Source organism: Thalassophryne amazonica, chromosome 19, assembly GCF_902500255.1.
Source record: "Thalassophryne amazonica chromosome 19, fThaAma1.1, whole genome shotgun sequence".
Taxonomy (NCBI): Eukaryota; Metazoa; Chordata; class Actinopteri; order Batrachoidiformes; family Batrachoididae; genus Thalassophryne; species Thalassophryne amazonica.
Window position 1 is genome coordinate 28,144,308 of NC_047121.1, and position 15,921 is coordinate 28,160,228.

Here is a 15,921-nt window from a genome sequence, read left to right on the forward strand (position 1 = left end):
TATATATATATATATATATATATATATATATATATATATATATATATATATATAGTGTGCTTTTAATGTGTATGACCTAATGTTTTTTACGACAGCAATGGTCTAACAATTACGGAGAAATAAATGTAAGAGAAAAAACTCAACGGAAAAATTAGAATGATTAAACTGAGGGCATAAAATTAGGTTTAAAAAGGCAGGTTTAATCCAGATATCATTTTCAGAAAGTAAATAAATGGATTGGGAGATCCATTTTCCGTGTTTTCTGTTGATCATACTCATTGCGTTTCCGTTTCCTATTATTTCTAAATCCGCCAAATCCACAGATTAACACTAAATTATCAATTGTCAAAATATATCAGGGGATTCAAGACCTTATAATAACTGAATTAAGTCGAATTTATCGGTTGGTTTGGGTACATTTGCCAAAAAAAAGTAAAGCAGATGGCGTGAGATTCCATGTTGTGTCAGTAGGTGGCGCAGTTTGTTGACATCACAGCAGCATCAGTGTGAAATCTGTCAGATAGGGCGATGTCGCCGACAGGCTACAACTCTTTCGTAAAACCAATGTTCATAATAATATGTGACGTGGATCCAACGCTGCACGCTTGGTGTAAGTGATTCATAAGGTTATTTCTGCTATTAACGTTAGCTCGGGCTGCTAGCTCTGAGTGCAGTGCTTAGCTCCATCTGATGCTAACTAGCTTCTACTTGGTGAGCGATAATCAAGTAAACGACAGGTTTTGTTGTTGTTGACCTTGTTTTGAGGATGTACAAGATTTGAGATCACTTGTCTTCACATTTACATTGGCGCATATTACACGTCATCTGTGTTAGGAGCGTCATGCCGATTTCCCTTTAAATAACTGGAAATTTGCTTTATTTTCCCATTTAAAATGAGGTGCCTTCGCGTTAAAACGTGATTTCAATTGTCAGTGAATTCCCGAAGATGTTCTGTCATGTTCGGCCTATGTCTATGTCACAATAAACTCGTCCTGTACACTATTTGTTGCCAGTCTCAAATACAACGTTGGGTTGAAATAAAGTTATTATTTCTTAGTATGAATCCTCAATTAAATTAAATCAGTCAGTTTGACCATTTTTCAAATGATAAATGTTGGAAGGAATGTACAGTGGTCTTACAGTAATTCACTTTTGTTATTTTTGTTTTTAAACAGATTTGGCACATCTTTTTCCAGGTGATCAGAAAAACGAGAGATTATTTGAGAGCTAATCAGTTTGGACACATACACTGTATTTTCAGGTGTAAATTGTCTTATATAAGGCATTTAAATTACCATAGTTTTATTTATACATCTGCATATGCCGTCTTTATGACCTCTCCACTACACCCACCATTAAACCAAAATTAAGGTCTGGGCTCTGGCTGGGCCACTCAAGCACATTCACAGAGTTGTCCTGAAGCCGTTCCTTTGATATTTTGGCTGTGTGCTTAGGGTCATTGTCCTGCTGAAAGACGAGCCATCACCCCAGTCTGAGGTCAAGAGCGGGCTGGAGCAGGTTTTCATCCAGGATGTCTCCGTACATTGCTGCATTCATCTTTCCCTCAATCCTGACTAGTCTCCCAGTTCCTACCACTGAAAAACATCACCACAGCATGATGCTGCCCCCACCATGCTTCACTGTAGGGATGGTGCATGGTTTCTTCCAAACATGACGCCTGGCATTCACACCAAAGAGTTCAATTTTTGTCTTCGTCAGACCAGAGAATTTTGTTTCTCGTGGTTTGAGAGTCCTTCAGGTGTCTTTTGGCAAACTCCAGGTGGGCTGCCATGTGACTTTTGCTGAGTGGCTTCCGTCTGGCCACTCTACCATACAGGGCTGATTGGTGGATTGCTGCAGAGATGGTGTCCTTCTGGAAGGTTCTCCTCTCTCCACAGGGGAATGCTGGATCTCTGACAGAGTGACCATTGGGTTCTTGATCACCTCCCTGACTTAAGGCCCTTCTCCCCCGCTCGCTCAGTTTAGATGGTGAGCCGCCTCTAGGACGAGTCCTGGTGGATCCAAACTTCTTCCATTTACGGATGATGGAGGCCACTGTGCTCATTGGGACCTTCAAAGCAGCAGAAATGTTTCCATGTCCTTCCCCAGATACGTGCCGCAAGACGATCCTGTCTCTGAGGTCTACAGACAGTTCCTTTGACGTCATGCTTGGTTTGTGCTCTGACATACACTGTGAACTGTGGGACCTTATATGTAGACAGGTGTGTGTCTTTCCAAATCATGTCCAGTCAACTGAATTTACCCCAGGTGGGCTCCAATTAAGCTGTACAAACATCTGAAGGATAATCAGTATAAACAGGATACATCTGAGCTCAGTTTTGAGCTTCATGGGGAAGGCTGTGACTACTTATGGACATGTGATTTCTTAGTTTCTTTATTACATTTGCAAATAAATAAATAAAGTCATGAATGTGGTATTGTGTGTACAATTTTGAGGGAAAATGAATTTCATCCATTTTGGAATAAGGCTGTAACATAACAGAATTTGGAAAAAGTGAAGACCTGCAAATACTTTCTGGATGCACTGTAATTGTTGTAATTGCTGTAATTTAGATGTAACTACCTTCATATTGAAGCTGACAATCTGTAGGACAAACTAGCCACAAACACTGTGGTTGGAGAAACTGCTTATGAGGGCGTTTTAAAAAGTTAACATCACTTAGAAAATTTCAGAAAAGAAACATTGATCTTGTGTTATTTGTCAACATAGTCTCCCGTAACATCAATGCACTTGGTTCACCAATGTTCAAGCTTTGCTGTCACTTTGTGGAAGAAGGGCACATCTTGATCTCCCTTATGCTTTTGTTTCCAGGTGAGGCAGAGAGCTTTTTGAAGTAGGCTCATAGATTATCAGGTCGTCTCAAAGCGCTTCACAAGAGCAGGGTCCAAATGGGTGGACCCAACTCGGTTGGCTGACCATCCATTTTGGCAACCACAACAAAAAATATCAACAGAAAGCAATAAAAAGTACAAGAAAATGTATTATAGCTAACAGCAATGAAGCAAAACATTGATAAAACAACACTAAAATTTGATAAAATACAATTCGAACAGGGATAAGAACAATTCAAAACCACTAACAGTGTCACTTGCAAGAAACAGAAATGATGATTTTTAAATTAATCAACAGGCCTCAGGGTCTTTGTAGTACTTACTAAAGAAGACAAATTTGATCAGTTTTTGGATAAAGAAGTTTGAGTTTATTTATTTATTTATTTTTTACATCATTAACAATAAAAATGTTAAAGTCCAAGTGGGTGAGCACCTTTCAAGTTGCTATACATTAGTATTTAATTTAAACGGTAAACGTTCACACTGGTGTAAAGCCTCACTGACACTGTTTGTTTCGAACTGTCTTTCAGAACCAGTTTTGGCCAGCCTTCTTCCAGTAAGAAACATGGCGACCCCTTCTGCCCCATCATCTGTCCTGAGGGAGTTCTGCCCACTTTACTACCTGCTAAATGCCATTCCATCCAAGGTATAGAACTGTTCCATACTGAGGCTGACTTAGACTCAGGAACACAACTTTTCAACTAGATTGAGATAAAAGTACAGTAAAACTTGCATACAATGGTTTCAGGTGGACCAGTGAATTTTGTCCATTATAATCGAAATCCATTATATGTATAAAACAGATAAAATCCGCTATATGTACTCACACACTCATCTTCAACCGCTTAGTCCAATTAATGGTCACTGGGGGCTGGAGCCTATCACAGCAGTCATAGAGCGCGAGGTGGGGTACACCCTCGACAGGACGCCATTCTGCCGCAGGGCAATCATTCAATCAATTTTTTTTATATAGCGCCAAATCACAACAAACAGTTGCCCCAAGGCGCTTTATATTGTAAGGCAAGGCCATACAATAATTATGTAAAACCCCAACGGTCAAAACGACCCCCTGTGAGCAAGCACTTGGCTACAGTGGGAAGGAAAAACTCCCTTTTAACAGGAAGAAACCTCCAGCAGAACCAGGCTCAGGGAGGGCAGTCTTCTGCTGGGACTGGTTGGGGCTGAGGGAGAGAACCAGGAAAAAGACATGCTGTGGAGGGGAGCAGAGATCGATCACTAATGATTAAATGCAGAGTGGTGCATACAGAGCAAAAAGAGAAAGAAACAGTGCATCATGGGAACCCCCCAGCAGTCTACGTCTATAGCAGCATAACTAAGGGATGGTTCAGGGTCACCTGATCCAGCCCTAACTATAAGCTTTAGCAAAAAGGAAAGTTTTAAGCCTAATCTTAAAAGTAGAGAGGGTGTCTGTCTCCCTGATCTGAATTGGGAGCTGGTTCCACAGGAGAGGAGCCTGAAAGCTGAAGGCTCTGCCTCCCATTCTACTCTTACAAACCCTAGGAACTACAAGTAAGCCTGCAGTCTGAGAGCGAAGCGCTCTATTGGGGTGATATGGTACTATGAGGTCCCTAAGATAAGATGGGACCTGATTATTCAAAACCTTATAAGTAAGAAGAAGAATTTTAAATTCTATTCTAGAATTAACAGGAAGCCAATGAAGAGAGGCCAATATGGGTGAGATATGCAGGGCAACATATAGACAAACACATCCACGCCCGCACACACACCTACAGACAATTTAAAGTTTCCAATCCACCTAACCTGTGTGTCTTTGGATGTGAAAGGAAGCCAGAGCACCAGGAGAGAACCCACGCAGACACAGGGAGAACATGCAAACTCCATACAGAAAGGACACAGGTGGGAATCAAACCCATGACCTCCTTGCTGTGAGGCAACAGTGCTAACCACTAAGCCACCGTGCTGGCCACTATACGTATAAAATGGAAAATAATCCGTTATATGTATAAAACAGTTTTTTCTAGGTCTGCTGCAGAGTGGTACCTTAATATCCTAAAGCCTGATTTATGCTTCTCCAACTCTGTAACCCTGTGGCCATGCAATGACGTCTACATGGATGGCGAACCTTTTAAAGTTTTCCATCTTGTCTTTATGCAATTTGCCACAGGAAAAGTGGCTTTTTCTGGATTAATTTGTCACTCAACGAGCTCTACTTCTTTATGTTCACTTACCTTACTATAAGGTAAGTGAAGATTAATGGCATGTGTTGCTGGCAAATTATCAGGAACCATTACGCACGGTCAAGAATAATGTTCTGCGCTGTTGCGCTGTTCTGTGCAATAGCTCACATCTCACTCGTTTTCCCAAACATCAGGTACAGCAGCAGGTGGAACACCTGCAGGAGTGCGTTGAGGAGCATTGGAATGAGACTTTTAGCAGACTTGGCATCACTGTCCTTCAGCATACTGCAGCAATGAAACTGAATGCAGTGTAGCAGGGTTTAATTGTGCACACATCAGAGAAGAACACTGTCATGCTCTATTAAGGATCACCACTAATCAAGACGGATCAACATGCTCAGTTGCGACCTCCACGACATGAGGCGAAATGAGGGTGATGCATGACATTTGTGGAAGATTTTTTGACAGCCAAAACATGCTCCACGAAAATCATGAATATCACACAACACACGCTATTAAGAAACCTATTCAGATGTGTTAAGTCACATTAAGAATGTCAGGAATGTGCCAAGAATGACACAAATATGACATTCGTAACGCGTCCTGCCTATGCGTAAACGCAGTGTTAGCAGCCTCGTCCTCACCACAAACATGCCTCCATAATCCTCGTTAGTCATCGTAGTAACTCGTACACAAACTGCCCCACTCTGTTGTTGCTAAATTTTGAACATCTTGAAATTAGCACCACGTTTAGAGATGAGCCTCGTTAACTGAATATACTGCCTCTAAGAGCCTGTCAGAGCCACCATTCTCCCACGATAGTTGAATAAATCGTCTTTTAGCATAAAAACATGCTGCGTGGCTCATTATTCATCCTTCGTTATTTGGTTGACCAGGGATTTACTAGTCTCCTGCACTTCCTGATTTCCTCTCTCCACATCATCCAGCCTTTTCTCTCAGTCATTATCTTCATTCATCAGCTCCTCAAAATATTCCCTCCGCCTTCTCAACACACTCTTCTTACTTGTTAGCACGTCACCATCTGCATCCTTTAACCCCCCCCAACCTGTTGCAGATCCTTTCCAGCTTGGTCCCGTTGTCTGTTCTTTCCTCCTTCCTTACTGTTCAACTTCTTGTACAGCTCGCTACAGTGAGGAAAATAAGTATTTGAATATTTGAACACCCTGCAGTTTTGCAAGTTCTCCCACTTAGAAATCATGGAGGGGTCTGAAATTTTTATCTTAGATGCATGTCCACTGTGAGAGACATGATCTAAAAAAAAAAAAATCCGGAAATCACAATATATGATTTTTTAATAATTTATTTGTATGTTACTGCTGCAAATAAGTATTTGAACACCTACCAACCAGCAAGAATTCTGGCTCACACAGACCTGTTAATTTTTCTTTAAGAAGCCCTCTTATTCTGCACTTTTTACCTGTATTAACTGCAGCTGTTTGAACTTGTTACCTGTATAAAAGACACCTGTTCACACACTCAATCAATCACACTCCAACTTGTCCAACATAGCCAAGACCAAAGAGCTGTCTAAGGACACCAGGGACAAAACTGTCGACCTGCACAAGGCTGGGATGGCCTACAGGACAACAGGAAAGCAGCTTGGTAGAAGACAACAACTGTTATGATTATTTATTAGAAAGTGGAAGAAACACAAGATGACTGTCAACCTCCCTCGGTCTGGGATTCCATGCAAAATCTCAATTTGTGGAGTAAGGATGATTTTGAGAAAGTTCAGAACTACACAGGAGGACCTGATCAATGACCTGAAGAGAGCTGGGACCACAGTCACAAAGATTACATTAGTAACACATGATGCTGTCATGGTTTAAAATCCTGCAGGGCAGCAAGGTCCCCCTGCTCAAGCCAGCACATGTCCAGGCCCGTTTGAAATTCACCAGTGACCATCTGGATGATCCAGAGGAGGCATGGGAGAAGGTCATGTGGTCAGATGAGACCAGAATAGAGCTTTTTGGAATCAACTCCACTTACCATGTTTAGAGGATGAGAACAATCCCAAGAAAACCATCCCAACTGTGAAGCATGGGGGTGGAAACATCATACTCTGGAGGTGCTCTTCTACAAAGGGGACAGGACGACTGCACCGTATTGAAGGGAGGATGGATGGGGTCATGTATTGCGAGATTTTGGCAAACAACCTCCTTCCCTCAGTAAGAGCATTGAAGATGGGTCATGGCTGGGTCTTCCAGCATGACAATGACCCCAAACACACAGCCAGGGCAACTAAGGAGGGGCTCCGTAAGAAGCATTTCAAGGTCCTGGAGTGGCCTGGCCAGTCTCCAGACCTGAACTCAATAGAAAATCTTTGGAGGGAGCTGAAACTCCAAACCTGAAAGATCTAGAGAAGATCTGTATGGAGGAGTGGACAAAAATCCCTGCTGCAGTGTGTGCACACCTGGTGAAAAACTACGGGAAACGTTTGACCTCTGTAATTGCAAACAAAGGCTACTGTACCAAATATTAACATTGATTTTCACAGGTGTTCAAATACTTAAAGAACTTGCAAAACCGCAGGGTTTTTAAATACTTATTTTCCTCACTGTATATGTCCTTTCCTTAGCTTTTGCCAGTTCTCTTTTCACCTTACACAGCATCTCCTTATACTCCTGTCTACTTTCTTAATCTTTCTGACTATCCCAGTTCTTTTGGAGCATAAAACATGTAATCCATTGAATACCAAGTATCATCTTTTCAAGCCAGTAGGATAAAAAAGGAAAACTGACAGTAATGATTGTGACAGTTACTAAGTGATGGCTGCTCCTCTGTCTCTGTGCAGATTCAGCGTGGGTTCCGCTCTGTCCTTGTCTACCTGACAGCCTTGGACAGCAGCAGTGACTTCCTGGCAGTGGGCAGCAGCATCGGCATGCTGTATCTGTACTGCCGCCGCCTCTCACACATGAACAAGTACAGCCTGGAGGTCAGAGCCTCTTGTTTCACTTCTGTTTTATTACTCAGTATGTTTACAGGAGATCACTTGATCAGATCATAAAGAGTTAACAGGGTTGTTGCTCTACAAAGGCTTTGAGGAAATCGGAAAATAAAGTGACAACTTTATAATGTTTATGACTGAAATGCTGACAGTCTAAAAGGCTACATATATCAGTCAAATGATGCTGACAGTCCAATGTTTTACTGACTGCTTTGTGCTCTTGTACCCAAACTTTTTCTGCAGAGCCCCCCGTTTGTAGATAAGAATATTTTCAAGACCCCGCCCCCACCACCAAGCACACACCTACACACGCATGCATCTTTTACTTCCAAGCTTCACTGGATTTTATATTAAACATTTCTAAAAAAAAAAAGTAGAATGTATTATTAAGCAAAACAAAATAAAGTGATAAATCACCTTTACAGTGGAATTATCAAAAGATACATGCCTCATGTATCTTAAATTTTTTTTGTATGTATTTTCCTCAAACCTGTCCATATTCTAATCGCAGTGTTCAAGGATGACACCAGATTCAGCTGATGGTTTGCAGCCCTCCAGCGTATTGCTGGATCTCAGTGCTGCGTTTGACACAGTTGATCATCATATTCTACTTGATAGGCTAGAAAACTGTTTCGGGATTACTGGAACTGCTCTTGCGTGGCTGACGTCTTATCTCTCTGGTCGTTCCCACTGTATGTTGTGCAACAACACTACCTCTGACTTTAGGGGCATGAAGTTCGGGGTTCCGCGGGGATTCGTTCTGGGTCCCCTGCTTTTTTCCCTGTGTATGGCACCCCTTGGGAACATTTTGCGGTGTTTTGGGGTTGCTTTTCATTGCTATGCTGATGACACTCACTTGTATATGCTGATAGCTGCTGGAAATCCTGTCCACATAAAATCTTTACAGGACTGTCTCGCAGCAGTGAGAAGTTGGATGTCTAGCAACTTTCTACTTTTGAACTCTGATAAGACTGAAATGATGGTTCTTGGTCCAGCAAGACGTCAGCATCAATTTGATCAGCTGGCGCTTAGCCTAGGTTCATGTGTTATACATCATACTGACAAAGTGAGGAAGCTTGGGGTAATTTTTGATCCTACGTTGTCCTTTGATCTCCACATTAGGGACATTACGAGGACTGCTTTCTTTCATCTAAGAAATTTAGATTTGTCCCATCCTGTCTATGGCTGATGCTGAGACTCTGATTCATGCATTTGTCTCTTCTAGATTGGACTATTGTAATGCTTTGTTTTCTGGTTTACCACAGTCCAGCATCAGGGGTCTTCAACTGGTTCAAAATGCTGCTGCCAGACTTCTGACACAAAGCAGAAGGTTTGATCATATTACGTCGGTTCTGGAATCCCTTCACTGGCTTCCGGTCTCCTTGAGATTGGATTTTAAGGTGTTACTATTGGCCTATAAAGTTGTTCACGGACTGGCGCCCCCCTATCTGGCCGGCCTGGTTGAGTCCTGTGTGCCGGCAAGGGCTTTGCGTTCACAGGGTGCAGGGTGAAGAAAAGGTCAGCGGATTAAAGAGCTTTTTATCACCGCGCCCCAGCTCTGTGGAATGATCTGCATGCGCTGACATGACAGTCGGACTCTGTGGAGACTTTTAAAGCCAGGTTGAAGATGCATCTGTTTTCCCTGTTTTATCATTAGTATTTTATATGATTGTGTGTCTTTTTTTATTCGTTTTATTTATTTTACTTCTTTTACCTTTTATGGTTAAATTTTTTTTTATTGTCTTTTAATCTTATTTCATTTTATTCTGCTTATAAATGTTTGTGAAGCGCCTTGAGGCGATTACTTGTGATTTGGCGCTATATAAATTAATAAATTATTATTATATTATATAACGGGAAAGAATTCCACCTACAAATCTTCAACAATTAGTGTCCTCAGTTCCCAAATGCTTATTGAGTGTTGTTAGATGGAAAGGTGATGTACCACAGTGGCAAACATACCCCTGTCCTAGCCTTTTTGAAATGTGTTGCAGGCATCCATTTCAAAATGAGCAAATATTTGCACAAAAACAATGAAGTTTATCAGTTTGAACATTAAATATCTTGTCTTTGTGGTGTATTCGATTGAATATATGTTGAAGAGGATTTGTAAAGCAGTGTATTCTGTTTTTATTTACATTTTACAGAACTTCAGTGTGAATGTGTTTGTTTGTCCATATGTGGCCCTGTCCAGGGTGTACCACCGCCTCACGCCCTATGACTGCTGGGGCCCAACATAATTTATGTTGGGGTAGGCTCCAGCCCCACTATGACCCTTAGCTGGAGTAAACAGGTATAGAAAATGTGTGTGTGTGTGTGTGTATATATGTGTATATATATATATATATATGTGTATATATATATATATATCACGATAAGGTGATGGTTCCATGATGGTTATCATTGTGGAGAGGTTTGTGTGCCCCTGTGAACCTGAGAGTTGTGTTGTCTGGAGTTTACGTGCTCCTGGTAGGGTCTCCCAGGGCAAATTGGTCTCAGGAGAGGGGCCAGACTAAGGAGATGAAAACAGGGAACCATCCAAGCTGTCTACACTAAGGCTGGGACCTTACTGCTGACCTCATCTGAGGATGTAATCAGACACTGGAAGGAACACTTTGAGGAACTCCTGCATCAGACTAAAGCACCCTCTGTAGTAGAGGCAGAACTTGAAGCTGATGTGGGATCATCATCAATTACTTTGGTGGAAGTCACTGAGATAGTCAAACAACCTCGCAGTGGCAAAGCCCCAGGGATGGAAGAGATCTGTCCAGAAATGCTGAAGGCTCTGGGTGTGGAGGGATTATCTCGGATGAGACTTCTCTACAACATTGCGTTGAGGTCTGGGACAGTGCCTAAGGAGTGGCAAAGTGGGGTGGTAGTCCCCATATTTAAAAAGGGAGACAAGAGAGTGTGTACCAGTTACAGGGGCATCACACTACTCAGCCTCCCTGGTAAAGCCTACTCCAGGGTGTTGGAAAGGAGGGTTCAGCCAGTAGTCGAACCTCAGATTGAAGAGGAACAATGCGGGTTCTGTCCGGGCCATGGAGCAACCAACCAGCTCTTCACTCTCACAATGATCCTGGAGGGGGCCTGAAAGTATGCCCATCCAGTTATTATTTTTCCCCCACAAAAATATATCTAACACAGTCTACATGTGTTGTGTGGACTTGGAGAACGCATGATCGGGGTACCATCTAATCTCTGTACTTACAAAGCGAGAGCTATGTTCGGCTTCTCGGCAGTAAGTCAGACTTGTTTTCGATAGGGGTTGGCCTGTGCCAGGGCTGCGTCTTGTCACCAATACTGTTTGTGATATTCATGGACAGGATATCGAGGTGTCGTCGGTCGGAGGATGATCTTCAGTTTGGTGGGCTCAGGATTTCTTCACTGCTTTTTGCAGATGATGTGGTCCTGCTGGCTTCATCAGCCTGTGACCTCCAGCACACACTGGATCAATTTGCAGCCAAGTGTGAAGCCGCTGGGATGAGATCAGCACCTCTAAAACTGAGGCCACAGTTCTCAGCAGGAAACGGATGCATTGCCTCCTCCGGGTAGGGAATGAGGTCTTGCCCCAAGTGAAGGAGTTCAAGTACCTCGGGGTCTTGTTCACGAGTGAGGGGACAATGGGGCATGAGATTGGCCAGAGAATCGGCGCAGCAGGGACAGTGTTGTGTGTACTCTACTGTATTGTTGTGAGGAAAAGGAAGCTGAGTCAAAAGACGAAGCTCTCGATCTACTGGTCAATCTTTGTTCCTGCTCTCACCCATGGTCATGAGGGGTTGGGTCATGACTGAAAGAGCTTGATCACGGGTACAAGCAGCCGGAATGAGTTTCCTAATGTGGGTGACTGGTGCCTCCCTTAGAGATAACGTGAGAGGCTCGGTCATCTGTGAGGAGCTTGGAGTAGAGCCGCTGCTCCTTTGCATTGATAGGAGTCAGTTGAGGTGGCTCGGACATCAGGTAAGGATGCCCTCTGGGCACCTCCCTAGGGAGGTGTTCCAGTCACGTCCAGCTGGGAGGAGACCCCAGCGAAGACCCGGGACTAGGTGGAGAGATTATGTCTCCACACTGGCCTGGGAATGCCCTTGATATCCCCCAATCAGAGGTTGTTAATGTGGTCTGGGAAAGGGAAGTTTGGGATCCTCTGCTGGAGCTGTTAGCCCCGTGACCCAGTTTCGGATAAGCAGTTGAAGATGAGTGAGTGAGTGATAACACAAAAACTTTTTTTCACTCATGGTTAGTGGTTTGGTGAAGCCATTTATTGCCAAACAACTGTTTATTCTGTGTAAATCATGTTGACAACGGAAACTACCTAAATGATCCTTATCAAAAGTTTACATACCCCTGTTCTTAATACTGTGTTTTGCCCCCTTTTACATCAGTGACAGCTTGGAGTCTTTTGTGGTCGTTGCGGACGATGCTCTTTAATGGTAAAGCTGCCACTGAATATGCCTTGAACTTTATTTACATCAATTACAAAGAAATACAAACAGTATGGCACTCTATGGTAAATCTGCATGGAGTCGACAGTTCTCAAAAACTGATTGACTGTGCAAGAAGGAAAAGAGTGAGGAAAGCCACCAAGACACCCAGATAACCCAGAAGAAGTTATTGGCTTCTGTGGCTGTTTTGTCGGAGTTGTGGACACTGCCATCTTTACATTTTGTATCACCAGTTATGCAGTTTCATGGTGACGTGGTATAGAGGAGGATTCATTTAAAAAGATGATCTAAAAGTTTAGCTACAAATTGCTAGAAGGTACATCTGAGATGCAAGTCTAGATTTGATCTGTTTTGGAGAAAAAATATCCTTCTCCGCTCTTCTCCACTATAAAGCTAAGAGTGGTGATGCAAAATCCACATCATTGCTTTTTGGGTCATCCCCAAAATTCCTCTGACTTACGGAATTTAAATGGAATAGTTTTGACTGTGTTGAATGCTTGGTCTGCAAAGAAAAGGTCAAACAGTGTTGATATCCATTGGATTCTATGACATGTCAATCAATCAATCAATCAATCAGTTTTATTTATATAGCGCCAAATCACAACAAACAGTTGCCCCAAGGCGCTTTATATTGTAAGGCAAGGCCATACAATAATTACGTAAAAACCCCAATGGTCAAAACGACCCCCTGTGAGCAAGCACTTGGCGACAGTGGGAAGGAAAAACTCCCTTTTAACAGGAAGAAACCTCCAGCAGAACCAGGCTCAGGGAGGGGCGGTCTTCTGCTGGGACTGGTTGGGGCTGAGGGAGAGAACCAGGAAAAAGACATGCTGTGGAGGGGAGCAGAGATCAATCACTAATGATTAAATGCAGAGTGGTGCATACAGAGCAAAAAGAGAAAGAAACACTCAGTGCATCATGGGAATCCCCCAGCAGTCTAAGTCTATAGCAGCATAACTAAGGGATGGTTCAGGGTCACCCGATCCAGCCCTAACTATAAGCTTTAGCAAAAGGAAAGTTTTAAGCCTAATCTTAAAAGTAGAGAGGGTGTCTGTCTCCCTGATCCGAATTGGGAGCTGGTTCCACAGGAGAGGAGCCTGAAAGCTGAAGGCTCTGCCTCCCATTCTACTCTTACAAACCCTAGGAACTACAAGTAAGCCTGCAGTCTGAGAGCGAAGCGCTCTATTGGGATGATATGGTACTATGAGGTCCCTAAGATAAGATGGGACCTGATTATTCAAAACCTTATAAGTAAGAAGAAGAATTTTAAATTCTATTCTAGAATTAACAGGAAGCCAATGAAGAGAGGCCAATATGGATAAGATATGCTCTCTCCTTCTAGTCACCGTCAGTACTCTAGCTGCAGCATTTTGAATTAACTGAAGGCTTTTCAGGGAACTTTTAGGACAACCTGATAATAATGAATTACAATAGTCCAGCCTAGAGGAAATAAATGCATGAATTAGTTTTTCAGCATCACTCTGAGACAAGACCTTTCTAATTTTAGAGATATTGCGTCAATGCAAAAAAGCAGTCTTACATATTTGTTTAATATGCGCTTTGAATGACATATCCTGATCAAAAATGACTCCAAGATTTCTCACAGTATTACTAGAGGTCAGGGTAATGCCATCCAGAGTAAGGATCTGGTTAGACACCATGTTTCTAAGATTTGTGGGGCCAAGTACAATAACTTCAGTTTTATCTGAGTTTAAAAGCAGGAAATTAGAGGTCATCCATGTCCTTATGTCTGTAAGACAATCCTGCAGTTTAGCTAATTAGTGTGTGTCCTCTGCCTTCATGGATAGATAAAGCTGGGTATCATCTGCGTAACAATGAAAATTTAAGCAATGCCGTCTAATAATACTGCCTAAGGGAAGCATGTATAAAGTGAATAAAATTGGTCCTAGCACAGAACCTTGTGGAACTCCATAATTAACCTTAGTCTGTGAAGAAGATTCCCCATTTACATGAACAAATTGTAATCTATTAGATAAATATGATTCAAACCACCGCAGCGCAGTGCCTTTAATACCTATGGCATGCTCTAATCTGTAATAAAATTTTATGGTCAACAGTATCAAAAGCAGCACTGAGGTCTAACAGAACAAGCACAGAGATGAGTCCACTGTCTGAGGCCATAAGAAGATCATTTGTAACCTTCACTAATGCTGTTTCTGTACTATGATGAATTCTAAAACCTGACTGAACTCTTCAAATAGACCATTCCTCTGCAGATGATCAGTTAGCTGTTTACAACTACCCTTTCAAGAATTTTTGAGAGAAAAGGAAGGTTGGAGATTGGCCTATAATTAGCTAAGATAGCTGGGTCAAGTGATGGCTTTTTAAGTAATGGTTTAATTACTGCCACCTTAAAAGCCTGTGGTACATAGCCAACTAATAAAGATAGATTGATCATATTTAAGATCGAAGCATTAAATAATGGTAGGGCTTCCTTGAGCAGCCTGGTAGGAATGGGGACTAATAGGCATGTTGATGGTTTGGATGAAGTAACTAATGAAAATAACTCAGACAGAACAATCTGAGAGAAAGAGTCTAACCAAATACCGGCATCACTGAAAGCAGCCAAAGATAACGATACGTCTTTGGGATGGTTATGAGTAATTTTTTCTCTAATAGTTAAAATTTTATTAGCAAAGAAAGTCATGAAGTCATTACTAGTTAAAGTTAAAGGAATACTCGGCTCAATAGAGCTCTGACTCTTTGTCAGCCTGGCTACAGTGCTGAAAAGAAACCTGGGGTTGTTCTTATTTTCTTCAATTAGTGATGAGTAGTAAGATGTCCTAGCTTTACGGAGGTTTTTTTTATAGAGCAACAGACTCTGTTTCCAGGCTAAGTGAAGATCTTCTAAATTAGTGACACGCCATTTCCTCTCCAACTTACGGGTTATCTGCTTTAAGCTGCGACTTTGTGAGTTATACCACGGAGTCAGGCACTTCTGATTTAAAGCTCTCTTTTTCAGAGGAGCTACAGCATCCAAAGTTGTCTTCAATGAGGATGTAAAACTATTGACGAGATACTCTAGCTCACTTACAGAGTTTAGGTAGCTACTCTGCACTGTGTTGGTATATGGCATTAGGGAACATAAAGAAGGAATCATATCCTTAAACCTAGTTACAGCGCTTTCTGAAAGACTTCTAGTGTAATGAAACTTATTCCCCACTGCTGGGTAGTCCATCAGAGTAAATGTAAATGTTATTAAGAAATGATCAGACAGAAGGGAGTTTTCAGGGACTACTGTTAAGTCTTCATTTTCCATACCATAAGTCAGAACAAGATCTAAGATATGATTAAAGTGGTGGGTGGACTCATTTACATTTTGAGCAAAGCCAATTGAGTCTAATAATAGATTAAATGCAGTGTTGAGGCTGACATTCTCAGCATCTGTGTGGATGTTAAAATTGCCCATTATAATTATCTTATCTGAGCTAAGCACTATTCAGACAAAAGTTCTGAAAATTCACAGAGAAACTCACAG

The 15,921-nt window shown here is 42.0% G+C and overlaps 1 protein-coding gene across 1 annotated transcript in view; it reads left to right on the plus strand.

Annotated features, from left to right (window-relative positions):
- Window positions 1-465: 465 nt before the first annotated feature.
- tecpr2 (tectonin beta-propeller repeat containing 2) overlaps window positions 466-15,921 on the plus strand; it is a 96,876-nt gene continuing 81,420 nt past the window's right edge. Inside the window, 3 exon segments of the mRNA XM_034195156.1 lie at window positions 466-610; window positions 3,384-3,499; window positions 7,828-7,968. Of these exon segments, the coding sequence (XP_034051047.1) occupies window positions 3,419-3,499; window positions 7,828-7,968 (222 nt within the window). The 5' untranslated portion in view covers window positions 466-610; window positions 3,384-3,418.